Here is a 15636-nt window from a genome sequence, read left to right as displayed (position 1 = left end):
AAGCCAGAGATTTGGGAAGAGTTTATATGCAAAATTTGAGCTCTCACTTTATCTCTTTTCAAGGATATCCTCTCACTTCTCAAAGCTGGGGCTGCCTTGATTTCTGTCCTCCAGTCTTAAAGCCAAAAAGACTATAGATTTCTATCAAAGTTCTAGCTTCCCTGCTTGGAATAGATTGTACCCTGCCCTCAATCTAATAGCCATAAAAAAACCACCAAAACAAACAACAAAAACAAACAGGGAATTCACCCAGTGCCATCCCTTTCTTTCAATTAAAAAAATAATAGATTTCTTTAGTTCAGTTTTAGGTTCATAGTAAAATTAAGCAGAAAGTACAGAGAATTCCCAGATACTCCCTGCCCCCCACACATGCATAGCTTCCCCCACCATCAACATCCTGCACCACAGTGGTACATTTTTTACAATTAATGAGCCTACATTGGCACATCATTACCATCCCAAATCTATAACTTACATTAAGGGTACACTCTTGGCGTTGTATATTCTATGGGTTTTGGCAAAATGTATAAGGACACCTATCCACCACTATACTATACAAAATAGTTTCACTGCCCTAAAATACTCCATGCTCTACCTATTCATCTTTCCTTCCTACCCTGGCAACCACTGACCTCTTTACTATTTCCATAGTTTTGCCTTTTCCAGAATGTCATATATTACAGTTGGAATAATCCAGTACATAGCCGTTTTAGATTGGCTTTTTTCAAATAGTAATAGGCCTTCTTTCAATTTTTCTTATGCTCCCTCCATGTGCTTGGTCTTGGTCACTCTCCAGTGTTTTTAGGTAGTTACTTTGTCCAGAATTTATAGTTGTTATCTGTGGGAAATCTGATCTAATTAGAGCTACTCAGCCATTAACAGAAAAGAAGTTTTAAAATACAAATTTGTACATTTAACAGGAATAACCAGACTTCTGGTCACAGTTCAAGATTGATGTATCAGAGCTTATCTTAAATCAGGCCTATAATTATTAAATTTCAGGGATGGAATAGATCTTAATGGTCATCTAGTATACTAACAAATAACAGGTTTAAAATTAATCATAATTTCCATCACATAAAATGAAGTATCATTATTTCATTACTTATGATATGCCATTTACCAAAAAAAGGACGATTATGTTCTAAATATATATAACAAACCTGTCAAGGCTGTTTCACTTATGGATTTAATTTGTAGAAAAACTTCTCCTTTCAGTGAAGTCCAGTTTTGAAAATTATCATATACTTCATTTTTAATACTGGTTAGCTCCCTTTTACTAAAAGTAAGTAATGAAAGAGTCTTATTCCAGAGATACTTGTATTCTGTCAATCTCTGACTGTAAAGAAGTAAGGAAAAATTAGGATTTTTAAAAATGGCAAGCATAATAAAAAATATGTATTTGAAAAAAGGTTTTCTTTGAAAAATGGTTTTAGAGTGACCATACAATCTACTGTTTAAATGGAGACAGTTATGAAAGTAAAAGTAGGTGCTATCTGCATTTCGCTGAGACAACATACAAACTGGGGTTATTCCAGGAAGACTGAGGTATATGGTCACCCCAACTCATTTCCATTGTGTTATAATATTTTAACTATAATTAAAGATAGCTAACTACTTTCATACACATTTTTCTATTAATCTTTTAAAATTAATTTAACAGCAAACATTTAGTGAAGGAAATTCAGTCAGAAGTGACTTAGTCAGGACTTCCCTGGTGGCGCAGTGGTTAAGAATCCGCCTGCCAGTTCAGGGGACACAGGTTTGATCCCTGGTCTGGGAAGATCCCACATGCCACAGAGCAACTAAGCCTGTGTGCCACAACTACAGAGCCTGTGCTCTAGAGCCCACAAGCCACAACTACTGAGCCCACGTGCCACAACTACTGAAGCCCGCGCGCCTAGAGCCCGTGCTCCGCAACAAGAGAAACCACCGTAATGAGAAGCCCGAAAACCGCAATGAAGAGTAGCCCCCGCTCGCCACAACTAGAGAAAGCCCGCCTGCAGCAATGAAGACCTAATGCAGCCAAAAAAAATAAATAAAATAAATTTTAAAAATTAAAAAGTGACTTAGTCACTGAGCCTAAAAGAGAATCTCAGATTTGTAGACAGCATTCTTCCTGTGCTATAGTCCTACAGGCAGTGTAAAACCTGGGGTAATAATAAATGAAACCTTTTTAAGTGACTGATCCAGTGCTTTTCCTACATCAAATGCCACAGCTCAAAGTAACCACATGTTTTTTACCATCTCAATGATTTTTATTACTTCAGATGTCCTGGGTATCATTTACCTAATAATCAAGCAAGATGCAGACAAGGATATGAGTGTTATCAGCAAAAAGATGATGACTGAAGCCATGGGAGTTAATTATTTGGTTAATATTTATCTACCTAAGTAGACTAAGATCTATTATGCAGAGACTGTATCTGTCTTGTTCATCAGAGTCTCCCTTGCACCTAGCACAGTACCTACCACATAGTATGTACTCAACACATATTGATGAATGAATGAATGAATGAGTGAAAAAAATAGATCACTCTGTTGGAGGAATAAAGAAGTAAGAAATACTGAGGATAAAATACTGTACAACACTAATATTTATGGGAATAAGTCAGAAAAGAAACCCTCAAAGGAGATGAGAGAGGAGCAACCAGTGAGTTAGAAGAAAAGCCAAAAAGATAACATCGGAAAAGCCAGGGGATAAGAGAATTTAAAGTAGAGAGTAGTGGTCAGTGTCTAAGGCCTCAGACAGAGGCTGAACACGGTCCATTATATCCGGTATTAAGGAGGTCTTTGGTGACCTCAGAGAGAGGCTTCAGGTAGGAAAAGACTGAGCAGTAAAGCAGAAATGAGAAAATAGTTATGTGGTACCAGCAATCAAGAACCTTGATTGAGGCAGCAAGGAGAGAAAAAGGAAGATACACAGTAGAATGGTTTGTTAGGATGGGAGACACCTGAGTGTTTACAGAGCTGAGCAGACAGTATGAGTGCAGTCACAGAGGCTAAAAAACACAGGCAAGAGATGTGATCATTTCTTGTGCAAAGAGCTAGAAAGAAAGGACAGATGTAAAACAAAGGCTGAAAGATTAGCCTTTGCCGGGAAGAAGAAGGGTGGTGTCATTCTGTGTGGTTAATTAATAAGGTCCACCTGAGTGACCAAAAGCCACAGAGAATCCTCAATCAGCATGCAGACCAGGGAGCTAAGAGAGATGTTGATTTCAAAAAAAAAAAAAAAAATCAAAGAAAGGGGTGGGGGTGAGGGAGGGATGGATTGGGAGGTTGAGGTTAGCAGATGCAAACTATTACATATAGAATGGATAAACAACAAGGTCCTACTGTATAGCACAGGAACTATATTCAATATCCTGAGATAAACCATAATGGAAAAGAATATAAAAATGAATGTATATAACATGTATAACTGAATCACTTTGCTGTACAGCAGAAATTAACACAACATTGTAAATCAACTATACTTCAATTAAAAAAAAGCCAAAAAAAAAAATCAAATAAAGAGTCCAAAAGATAACTAAAGCAAAGGGGAGCAATGGCGAGGATGGGAAGTTTGAATGCGAAGCCAGGAAGTGGTAAGATAGAGACAAGAACTATGAACTAAGTCAAGGTTAAAGGCCTAATGGGCCCAATGTAAGGCAGCTGCTGGGAGCAAGTCATGTACATGGGGGTCAAGGCCTAAAGGGATATTTAATAGAAGAAAGACCAGATACGGATGCATGTGCTTCTGTAGGGAAAAAAGGCAGGAAACAGAAAAATCAAGCCTCTTAGCGAAGAGCAGATCCATCACATTTTGTGCGGCCTAGATCTTATATGATTGGTGTGGATAGAGGGATGGCTTTCTTGTAAAAGATGACTACAAAATTAGGTTTAAAAATGTGCACTTACAGATTGAGAAAAATCATTACAAATAAAATTGTAAAAGTTAATAAATCTCATCAATATCACAAAATACAGAAAAACAATGTAACTTTTTAATAAGTAACAGCTCTACAATACTTTTTTTGGCTACATGCTTTACAAGCACTTTTCATATGAGAACCATTTTATAATAATACTTTGTGTGGAGAGAATATAAAAATTATACAGCCTTTCATCTAGCAAGGCCATTAGTTTTATTATCCGTGGTAGTTTAGAAAGATTCTTTGAGCTTCACAGCCCATTATTGGTAATATCATGTAAATATTAAGCATTGCCAAATTTGGGAAAATCCTTATAAAAATTTTTCATATATGATAAAATTTTTGGCATTTCAAGTTTTCTTGGAAAATGACATCTTAAATTGTCTTTGAAATGATGAAACTCATGAACCAGCTTATCTCAGATGTCCTTGAAGTGGTATACTATGATATTTATGTTATATTCAGTGATGTCAGCAGCTTTGGTCAAATCAGCAAGAAACTTAAATCTTTCTCCAATGTATTCAAATAATTAACTCCTCTTCATTGAATGGATTACAAAATAATCCAAGAGATTTTATTGAAAATGTATCTCATATGATGTAATCTGAAAAAATGTTATAATTTGTTTTTTATGACAGAATAATTTCTATTGTTTAAATTGTTCATCTTTATTGCTTTTATCCCATTAATTCAAAAAAATTCATACACATCCCTATTTTTAGTCTGCAATGTCTTGCTTGTGTAATTGAAGCAGTCTAAAATGTCTTTCCAAATGGCAGTTATAATGTATATTCCCAAAACAACTTTCTCTCTCAGATTCCCCAAATGCCAGTGACTACTCCAAAGGCATACTGACATCAGAAGTAGGAGAAGGGAAATCAGAGTGCAAAGAGACAGAATTTTTACAATTATAATTTAAAACCGTCTTACTTTTGCCAGGGGCCCTCCCAGAAGCTTGGAAGGGGGTCCTGAGTGCGGGGTTCTGAAACTTAAGTATCATTTGACTCACAGGAAATACACCTGTGTTGATAACTTTAACCCTCTTTGTGAAATACAAGGCAAGACACACAGCTGGTGAGAGATGAGTAGCACAAAGAATTTTAAGCAGAATATTGAGGATTTAGAATAGTATTGAAGAAATTGAGGGCCTGGTGTTTAACAACCTGTAAGTGGGTATAAAAACTGAGGGTTTTAAGGGTAAATAAGCAGAGGTAAAAGTAGCTGGAGTATTGGTAAACTCCTCTATGCAGAAACATACTCTATGAAGAAAGTCCTAAAGAATACACACACACACATACACACACACACAAATACTAGAATAAATGGGTTCATCAAGATCACAGGATACATAAACCATGTACAGAAACCAATCTGTTTACTAGCAATGATGAATCCCAAAAATAAAGTTAAGAAAAAAATCCCACTGGTCATAACATCAAAAAGAATAAAATATTTAGAAATAAACTTAATAAAAGGGGTGCAAGACTTGTATACTAAAAACAAAACATTTCTGAGAGAACTAAAGATCTCAGTGGAAAGATATATGGATTCTTGGATTGAAAAATTCAACATTTTAAAAATGGCAATTCTCCCCAAATTGATCTATAGATTTAATGCCATACCTATCAAAATCCCAGTAGGCTATTTTTCAGAAATTGACAAGACTTTCCTAAAATTTATATGGAAATACAAGGTTCCCAGAATAGCCAAAACAATCTTGAAAACAAAGAAATGTTAAGGGCTTACATTTCTTGATCTCAAAATTCACTAAAAATTATAATATTCAAGAGAGTGTGGTACTGACATTAAGAATAGATATACATCAATAGATGAATAAAATAGAATAGAGAGTCCAGAAATAATTCCTTCCATTCATGGTGAATTGATTTTAGGTAAAGGGACCAAGGCAACTCAATAGGGAAAGAATAGTCTTTTTAACAAACGGTGTTAGAATAACTGAATATTCACATTAAAAAAAAGATGAATTTAGATCCTTACTTTACATCATTCACAAGAGTTAAAATGGATCACAGACCTAAATGTAAGAGCTAAAACTATAAAACCTTTAGAAGAAACTACTGGAAAATATCTTTGTGACCTTTGGTTAGGCAGAGTTCTTAGATACATTACCAGAAGCACAATCCCTAAAAGAAAACATTGATTAAACTGATTTCACTAAAAATAATAACTTTTGTTCTTCGAAAAGACACAATTAAAAAAACGAAAAGACTTGCCATAGACTGGGAGAAAATATTTGCAAATCATATTTCAAATAAAAGACTCGTACCCAGAACATACAAAGAACTCTTATAATCTGATAACAAGAAAACAAACCAATGAAAAATAGAAAAAATATTTTAATAGATATTTCACCAAATAACCATTAAAATGGTTCATAAGCACATGAAAAGATGTTCAACACCATTAGTCATTTGGGAAACACAAATCAAAGCACAATGAGGTACCATTTCACATCCTCTAGAATGGCTACTATAAAAAAAAAGACAGACAATAAGAAATGTTGTCAAGAACACAGTGAAAGTAGAATCCTCATTCCTGGTAGGAATGTAAAATAGTGCAGCCACTTTGCAAAAGAGTTTTGCAGTTTCTTAAAGGTTAAATATCAATTTACCATATGATTCAGTAATTCTACACTTAGGTATCTACTCAAAAGAAATGAAACATACATCCACACAAAGACTTACATGTGAATGTTTATAGCAGCATTATTCATAAGTGCCAACAAGCAGAAACAATCCAAATGTCCTTCAATTAATAAATGCATAAATAAAATGTATGTTCAGACAATGGAACACTATTTAGCAATAAAAAGGAACAAAGTACTGATGCATGATACAACATGGATAAACATCAAAAACATTATTGAAAGATGTCAGATATAAAAGACCACATATTGTAGGATTCCATATATTTGAATTGTCCAGAGAAATACAAATCTATAGAAACAGAAAGAAGATAAGCAATTGCCTAGGAATGGTGGTGAAGACAGAGATTGCAAATGGCATGAGGATCTTCTCAGGATGACTCAAATGTTCTAATATTGGATGTGGTAATAGTTGCACAACTCAGTAAGTTTACTAAAAATCATTACATTGTCTACTTAAAAGGGGTGGATTTGGGCTTCCCTGGTGGCGCAGTGGTTGAGAATCTGCCTGCCAATGCAGGGGACACGGGTTCGAGCCCTGGTCCGGGAAGATCCCACATGCCGTGGAGCAACTGGGCCTGTGAGCCACCACTACTGAGCCTGCGCGTCTGGAGCCCGTGCTCTGCAACAAGAGAGGCCACGATAGTGAGAGGCCCGCGCACCGCGATGAAGAGTGGACCCCGCTCGCCGCAACTAGAGAAAGCCCTTGCACAGAAACGAAGACCCAACACAGCCATAAATAAAAATAATAAAATAAATAATAAATAAAAAATTAAAAAAAAAAAAGGGGTGGATTTTGTAGTATGTAACTTATAGCTCACTAAAGTTGTTTAAAAAAGACATGAGCTGATTATGGGATCAAGGCTAGAAAACAAAGGCCAGGAAATGGTTGGGAAAATCAGAAAACAAAAAACAAAAAACAAAACTAGAAGCCATAATGTGGCTGAAGAGTTGGTGTGAAAGTGAGAGATTTGGGGAGCTGGCTTGAAAATTTCAGAGATGACAGAGTCTGGATTTACAAACAAGAAAAATTAGAGGATAAGTATATTTCAAACAATTTATGAAAGATTCACAATAGGAATCCTATAAAAGTAAGCACTACCAAAATATTTCAAATATGGATTGATTTGGAATATTGGAGTTATACACAACTTTACATAAAGTAAAGTATACCTATATTCTATATTGTTTTTTAGTATCTATTTTATAGGTTTTCAAAAGTTAATTTCCATTCTCAAAAGACACTTTATTCTGAATAGCAGTTGTTCTGAGCCAACTGAGGCATACCACAGCTACTCCTCATCACCCCCTTGCGAGAGACAGGTTGGAAATGAGGTCAGGGAAAATACAAAGCATGAAGAACACTTTGCTGGAGGGTAGGTGATTAAGCCCTATTGCAATTAAACAAATGAGAGAATAATTTTAAAAGAGCAAAGTGACTCAAAGACATAGTGCATTGACCTCTTGAAAGTTCCTTTTGGACTCCATAAATAAAGATGATTACATCTGAGTAGCTAAAGCTCAAGCTTCTTTTCTTTACCACTTTAAGAGAGAAGATTATAAGCTCCTTTTCTTTATCCACAGCAAACTCGAAGTTTTACATTCTGGTAGATATTTTTAAAAAATAATCAGTAAACTAGTTTAAAATGAACTTTTAGTAATGCAACAAAATCACTGAACTCTACAACTTTTGGTTTGATTTTATTTTCACCAGACTGCCTTTTCCCATGCAATGTACCTACTAGTGAGAGTATTAATAAAACCTGTAATTATTTTTATTCATCTGTCACAAACTTTTATTTATACTGTCTAGTTAAATGGTTACTTCTAAAATTTCTAGTAAGTCTTACTTTTTTATATAAATCAGATCCCAAACTCCCAATTTGTGGTCTTTTATCTAAAAGTAAGCAAAAACCACAGATCTTTTGAAAACATTTGAAAAAATAAGCAGTAAAAGTATAATGCAAAATGATGACAAAATTACAACACAGAATAAAAATAACACTTAAATATGTATAAGTTTCCTCAAGAATTTAAAACACTACAAATTACATGTAAAATGTGAATAATAAAGACTGACTTTATCAGTCCATAATATCCTGAAGCAGCATTAATTGTCTAATCTAGTCCTAGTCTAACCTTTAAAATTTAGTCAATCCTGCCATCCATAATGGCATATCTGGATAAAACAAATGGGACTTCCCGAGTGGACCTGAGCCAAAGCTATTGTTGGGGCCAAGATTGAATACTGATGGTCCTGACTAAAATGGAGAGTTGGGGTCACCTGGGTGATACTAGATTCTGGTTCAATACTAGATTTCTAGGAAAGGACAGAGAAGATTTCTGATGACAAAAATTGTCATCTGTTTTGTGAGTAGACTCATTCATTCATTCAAAAATTATTTATTTAGCATCAGTTATGTGCAAGGCATTAATGAAAGGTTAGATGGCTAACAGGTTATCACCAGATATTGCATAAAAAAATTATTAGCCCAGATAATTTTTTTAAAAGAACAATATTCCCAATGATAATAAGTAGATTGGAAAACATAAGAACATTAAAAGTATTTACCCGGCATATTTTTTTTAGTCATCCTGAACCTGTGTCTATTTATAATGTTCATTTAACTTATTTCCCTTTTCTAAGAGCTAAAAGTTACTCAATTTAAAAATTAATCATTCTTTCTGATATTCTCAATATATTCAATTCCATTTTTAAAAAGTACTTCCTATTTTCTTTAGAACATTGGGCTTTACCTTTAGTTATTATAAAGCCTTCAAAGATTATATAAAAGCAGATTTAACACCATTTATATTGGAAATTTCTAAATTTAGGAGGTCTATTACTATCCAATTAGAAAGTTTCCCCATTCTATTCTTTTCATGTCAGTGGACTGTCGGTCAGGGGATCAAGTATACCAAGAAATACTGGCCAAGAGGAAAATGAATTAGTTACTGTGCTTTCATTCTAAATGTCACTGCAAAATCAGAACAAGGTGTTTGCCTAATTTAAATGTTATTGGCAAAACTATTTAGTTGAGATAATAGTTTTTAAAAAAGTGAAGTGTTTCCATTGTTTTCAACAACACTATAATATTAAACTATATAAATATAGAAACTATATTACTAAAAGGTGTTTGAATGTTTATAAAGTTAGTATTAAATGAGTGTATATTTTCAATACTATAATCTTCAGTTCTTTAAAGATAATCTTACCTGAAGATTTGTGATTGTCTTTGTTTAATTTTTAACTCATGTTGCAACTGATTCAATTCTTTCTGTACTCTCTGAAAATCATTTTGGTGACTTTTAAACTGCATGCTTGCATCTCGAATTCTAAAAATATAAACAAATAACAACCATTATAAGCCTAAATATTTCCTCATGAGTACTTTATCAAAATTTAAATCCACTTTTTTCATTGCAGCACTATTTACAATAGCCAGGACATGGAAGCAAACTAAATGTCCATCAACAGAGGTATGGATAAAGAAGATGTGGTACATATATACAATGGAATATTACTCAGCCATAAAAAGAACAAACTAATGCCATTTGCAGCAACTTGGATAGACCTAGAGATTGTCATACTGAGTGAAGTAAGTCAGACACAGAAAAGACAAATATCATATGATACTGCTTATATGTGGAATCTAAAAAAAGGGTACAAATGAACGTAGTTACAAAACAGAAGCAGAGTCACAGATGTATCAATAGAAAACAAACTTATGGTTACCAGCAGATAAGGAAGGGGAGGGATAAACTGGGAGATTGGGATTGACATATACACACTACTACATATAAAATAGATAATTAATAAGAACCTACTGTACAGCACAGGGAGCTCTACTCAGTACTCTGTAATGGGCTATGGGAAAAAAATCTAAAAATAGAGTGGATATATGTATATATATAACTGATTCACTTTGGTGTACACCTGAAACTAACACAACATAGTAAATCAACTATATTCCAATATAATTTTTTTAAAATTTTAAATCCATTTTTAATAAAAATAAAAGAAAACTATGGGGGGGGACCTTCAAGATGGCAGAGAAGTAAGACGTGGAGATCACCTTCCTCCCCACAATTACATCAAAAATACATCTACATGAATTGGGCGATTGGGATTGACATGTATACACTGATGTGTATAAAATTGATGCCTAATAAGAACCTGCAGTATAAAAAAACAAACAAACAAAACAACTAATACTAAAGTTTCATTGGGTTATTTGTATGGAAATATGTTAATATAAATGTTTCAGACATTACATGAAATTTCTAAAAATCTTATATGTTCTGGTATAATGTTATAAGTCATAATTGTAGTTATTACTTTAAAATGTATATCTCAGAAATAACTAAATTACCTTGTCAACTGCATTATTATGAACTTTCATCAAGTCTTTAACCGTGGTCACTTTTAAGTCTTTTGTCATTTACAGACAGTTCTGGGTGTACTCTGATGCTTTTGCAACTATGTTCCTATAAAAGGGTTTTATCTTCAAGGAATTCATGGAAAAGACTCTGACAAGTACAGGTTTCTGGTAACTGATTGTACTGCTGAACTGAATGAATAAGCATTTTCAGAACTCTAATGAAAAACTGATGAACTCATAAAAGTGCTAACAAAAGATCAAGATGAAAAAAAAATTAATTACATGGGACTGAGTGAACTGATGAGGATGATTATAATTTTTGTGACTTTCTGTTTGAATTAAAAATAAAAATCCCACAAGGACTCAGAAGCAAAGTATATACAAATCAATTTTCACTGCAAAGTAAAGGAGCTGTTACAGTGGAGGACTACTGGACTGAATATCATTATTATGACATAGTATGAGTGTGTTTCGTGTTTGGTAACTGCAATCATTGTTGCTTTTGTTGTGGTCATCCATTTACAATGCTTGGTGTCAGTCTATTTATGTCTTGTAAAAATAAAATACAGTGATGTGTGTGAAAAAAAAAATACATCTACATGTGGAACAACTCTTACAGAATACCTACTGAATGCTGGCAGAAGATCTCAGACTTCCCAAAAGGCAAGAAAATCCCCACGTACCTGGGTAGGGCAAAAGAAAACAGAAAACACAGAGACAAAAGAATAGGGACAGGGCTTCCCTGGTGGCGCAGTGGTTGAGAATCCGCCTGCCAATGCAGGGGACACGGGTTCGAGCCCTGGTCTGGGAAGATCCCACATGCCACGGAGCAATAGGCCTGTGAGCCACAATTACTGAGCCTGCGCGTCTGGAGCCTGTGCTCCGCAACAAGAGAGGCCGCGACAGTGAGAGGCCCGCGCACCGTGATGAAGAGTGGCCCCCACTCACTGCAACTACAGAAAGCCCTCGCACAGAAACGAAGACCCAACACGGCCAAAAATAAATAAATAATTAATTAATTTAAAAAAAAAAAAAAAAAAAGAATAGGGACAGGACCTGCACCTCTGGGAGGCAGCTGTAAAAGAGGAAAAGTTTCCACACACTAGGAAGCCCTTTCACTGGTAGAGATGGGAGGTGGGCAGGGGGGAAGCTTTGGAGCCATGGAGGAGAGCACAATAACAGGGGAGCAGAGGGCAAAGTGGAGAGATTCCTGCACAGAGGATCAGTGCCAACCAGCATTCACCAGCCTGACACAATTTTCTCCTCACCCGCCGGGGTGGGTGGGGGCTGGGAGCTGAGGCTTGGGCTTCGGAGGTCAGATCCCAGGGAGAGGACTGGGGTTGGCTGTGAGAAGACAGACTGAAGGGGGCTACTGCGCTAAAACTAGCTGGGAGGGAGTCAGGGAAAAAGTCTGGACCTGCCAAAGAGGAAAGAGACTATTGTTTCGGAGTGTGTGAGGAGAGGGGATTCCTTCCATGTGTGCCCACAGGAGACAGAGCACCACCTAAGCAAGCTCCAGAGATGGGCATGAGCTGTGGCTAGCAGCTCAGACCACAGAGACAGGCATGAAATGCTAACGCTGCTGCCGCTGCCACCAAGAATCCTATGTGCAAACACAGGTCACTACCCATACACCCCCCAACCCCACAGGAGCCTGTGCAGCACACCACTGCCACTGTCCCCAGATCCAGGGACAACTTCCCCGGGAGAACACACAGAGCACCTCAGACTGTTGTAATGTCATGCTGGCCTCTGCCGCTGCAGGCTCCCGCCACTGCAGGCTCCCATCGCATTCCAATTATGACTACCATACCCCTCCCTCTCCCCGGCCTGAGACAGCAAAAGAGCCCTAATCAGCCACTGCTTTAACCCCCTCCTGTCTGGGTGAGGAACAGACGCCTGAGGGAGACCTACACACAGAGGTGGGGCCAAAACCAAAGCTGAACCCCAGGAGCTGTGCGAACAAAGAAGAGAAAGGGAAATCTCTCCCAGCAGCCTCAGGAGCAGCAGATTACATTCCCACAATCAACTAGATGAACCCTGCATCTGTGAAATACCTGAATAGACAATGAATATTCCCAAAATTGAGGCAGTGGACTTTGGGAGCAAATGTAGACTAGGGGTTTGCTGTCTGCAACTGATTTGTTTCTGATTTTTATGTTTATCTTAGTTTAGTTTTTAGTGCTTGCTATCATTGGTGGATTTGTTTATTGGTTTGGTTGCTCTCTTTTTTTATTTTATTATTTCTTTACTTTATAATTTTTTAAATTTTATTATTTTTTTTTTCTTCCCTTTTTTTTTTCCTTTTCTTCTGAGCCATGTGGCTGACAGGGTCTTGGTGCTCTGGCTGGGTGTGAAGCCTGAGCCTCCGAGGTGGGAGAGCCAAGTCCAGGACATTGGACCACCAGAGAGACACCCCAGCTCCACATAATACCAATCGGCGAGAGCTCGCCCAGAGATCTCTGTCTCAATGCTAAGACCCAGCTCCACCCAACGGCCAGCAAGCTCCAGTGCTGGACACCCCATGCCAATCAACCAGCAAGACAGGAACGCAACCCCACCCATCAGCAGAGAGGCTGCCTAAAATCACACTAAGTTCACAGACACCCCAAAACACAAAACCGGACACAACCTGCCCACCAGAAAGACAAGATCCAGCCCCACCCACCAGAACACAGGCACCAGGCCCCACCACCAGAAAGCCTACACAAGCCACTGAACCAAGCTCACCGACTGGGGGCAGACACCAAAAACAATGGGAGCTATGAACTTGCAGCCTGCAAAAAGGAGATCCCAAACACAGTAAGTTAAACAAAATGAGAAGACAGAGAAATATGCAGCAGATGAAGGAGCAAGGTAAAAACCCACCAGACCTAACAAATGAAGAGGAAATAGGCAGTCTACCTGAAAAAGAATTCAGAGTAATGATAGTAAAGATGATCCAAAATCTTGGAAATAGAATGGAAAAAATACAAGAAATGTTTAACAAGGACTTAGAAGAACTAAAGAGCAAACAACAATGATGAACACCACAATAAATGAAATTAAAAATTCTTTACAGGGAATCAATAGCAGAAAAACTGAGGCAGAAGAATGGATAAGTGACCTGGAAGATAAAATAGTGGAAATAACCACCGAAGAGCAGAATAAAGAAAAAAGAATGAAAAGAATTGAGGGCAGCCTCAGAGACCTCTGGGACAACATTAAACATGCCAACGTTCAAATTATAGGGGTCCCAGAAGAAGACCTGGGTCTGATAAAATATTTGAAGAGATTATAGTTGAAAATTTCCCTAATATGGGAAAGGAAATAGTCAATCAAGTCCAGGAAGCAAAGAGAGTCCCACACAGGATAAATTCAAGGAGGAACATGCCAAGACACATATTAATCAAACGATCAAAAATTAAATACAAAGGAAAAACATTAAAAGCAGCAAGGGAAAAGCAACAAATAAAATACAAGGGAATGCCCATAAGGTTAACAGCTGATCTTTCAGCAGAAACTCTGCAAGCCAGAAGGGAGTGGTAGGACATATTTAAAGTGATGAAAGGGAAAAACCTACAACCAAGATTACTCTAGCCAGCAAGGATCTCATTCAGATTTGACAGAGAAATTAAAACCTATACAGACAAGGAGAAGTTAAGAGAATTCAGCATCACCAAACCAGCTTTACAACAAATGCTAAATGAACTTTGCTAGGCAGGAAACACAAGAGAAGGAAAAGACCTACAAAAACAAACCTAAAACAATTAAGAAAATGGTAATAGGAACATACATATCGATAATTACCTTAAATGCAAATGGATTAAATGCTCCAACGAAAAGACACAGACTAGCTGAATGGATACAAAAACAAGATGCATATATATGCTGTCTACAAGAGACCCACTTCAGACCTAGGGCACATACAGACTGAAAGTGAGGGGATGGAAAAAGATATTCCATGCAAATGGAAATCAAAAGAAAGCTGGAGTAGCAATTCTCATATTAGACAAAATAGACTTTAAAATAAAATTACAAGAAACAAAGAAGGACACTACATAATGATCAAGGGATCAATCCAAGAAGAAGATATAACAATTGTAAATATTTATGCACCCAACATAGGAGCACCTCAATATATATGGCAAATGCTCACAACCATAAAAGGGGAAATCAACAGTAACACAGTAATAGTAGGGGACTTTAACACCCCACTTTTGCCAATGGACAAAAAATCCAAAATGAAAATAAATAAGGAAACACAAGCTTTAAATAACACATTAGACAAGATGGACTTAATTGATATTTATAGGACATTCCATCCAAAACAACAAAATACACTTTCTTCTCAAATGCTCATGGAACATTCTCCAGGATAGATCATATCGTGGGTCACAAATCAAGCCTCGGTAAATTTAAGAAACTTCAAATTGTATCAAGTACCTTTTCCAACCACAATGCTATGAGACAGGAAAAAAACTAAAAAATACAAACACTTGGAAGCTAAATGATACGCTACTAAATAACCAAGAGATCACTGAAGAAATCAAAAAATACCTAGAAACAAATGACAATGAAAACACAATGGCCCAAAACCTATGGGATGCATCAAAAGCAGTTCTAAGAGGGAAGTTTACAGCAATACAATCCTACCTCAAGAAAGAAGAAACATCTCAAGTAACCTAACCTTACA

At 36.5% G+C, this 15636-nt stretch overlaps 1 protein-coding gene across 1 annotated transcript in view; it reads right to left on the bottom strand.

The window, feature by feature from the left end:
* The window catches only part of LEKR1 (leucine, glutamate and lysine rich 1), a 284048-nt gene that overhangs the window by 134633 nt on the left and 133779 nt on the right, over positions 1–15636 (bottom strand). The window contains exons 6-7 of the mRNA XM_036851365.1: positions 9796–9915; positions 1164–1339 (exon numbers count right to left, since the gene is read on the bottom strand). Of these exons, the coding sequence (XP_036707260.1) occupies positions 1164–1339; positions 9796–9915 (296 nt within the window). The remainder of the gene's footprint in view (positions 1–1163; positions 1340–9795; positions 9916–15636) is intronic.

The sequence above is a fragment of the Balaenoptera musculus genome, chromosome 4 (genome assembly GCF_009873245.2).
Source record: "Balaenoptera musculus isolate JJ_BM4_2016_0621 chromosome 4, mBalMus1.pri.v3, whole genome shotgun sequence".
NCBI lineage: Eukaryota > Metazoa > Chordata > Mammalia > Artiodactyla > Balaenopteridae > Balaenoptera > Balaenoptera musculus.
This window is presented reverse-complemented; position numbering and strand designations above follow the sequence as displayed.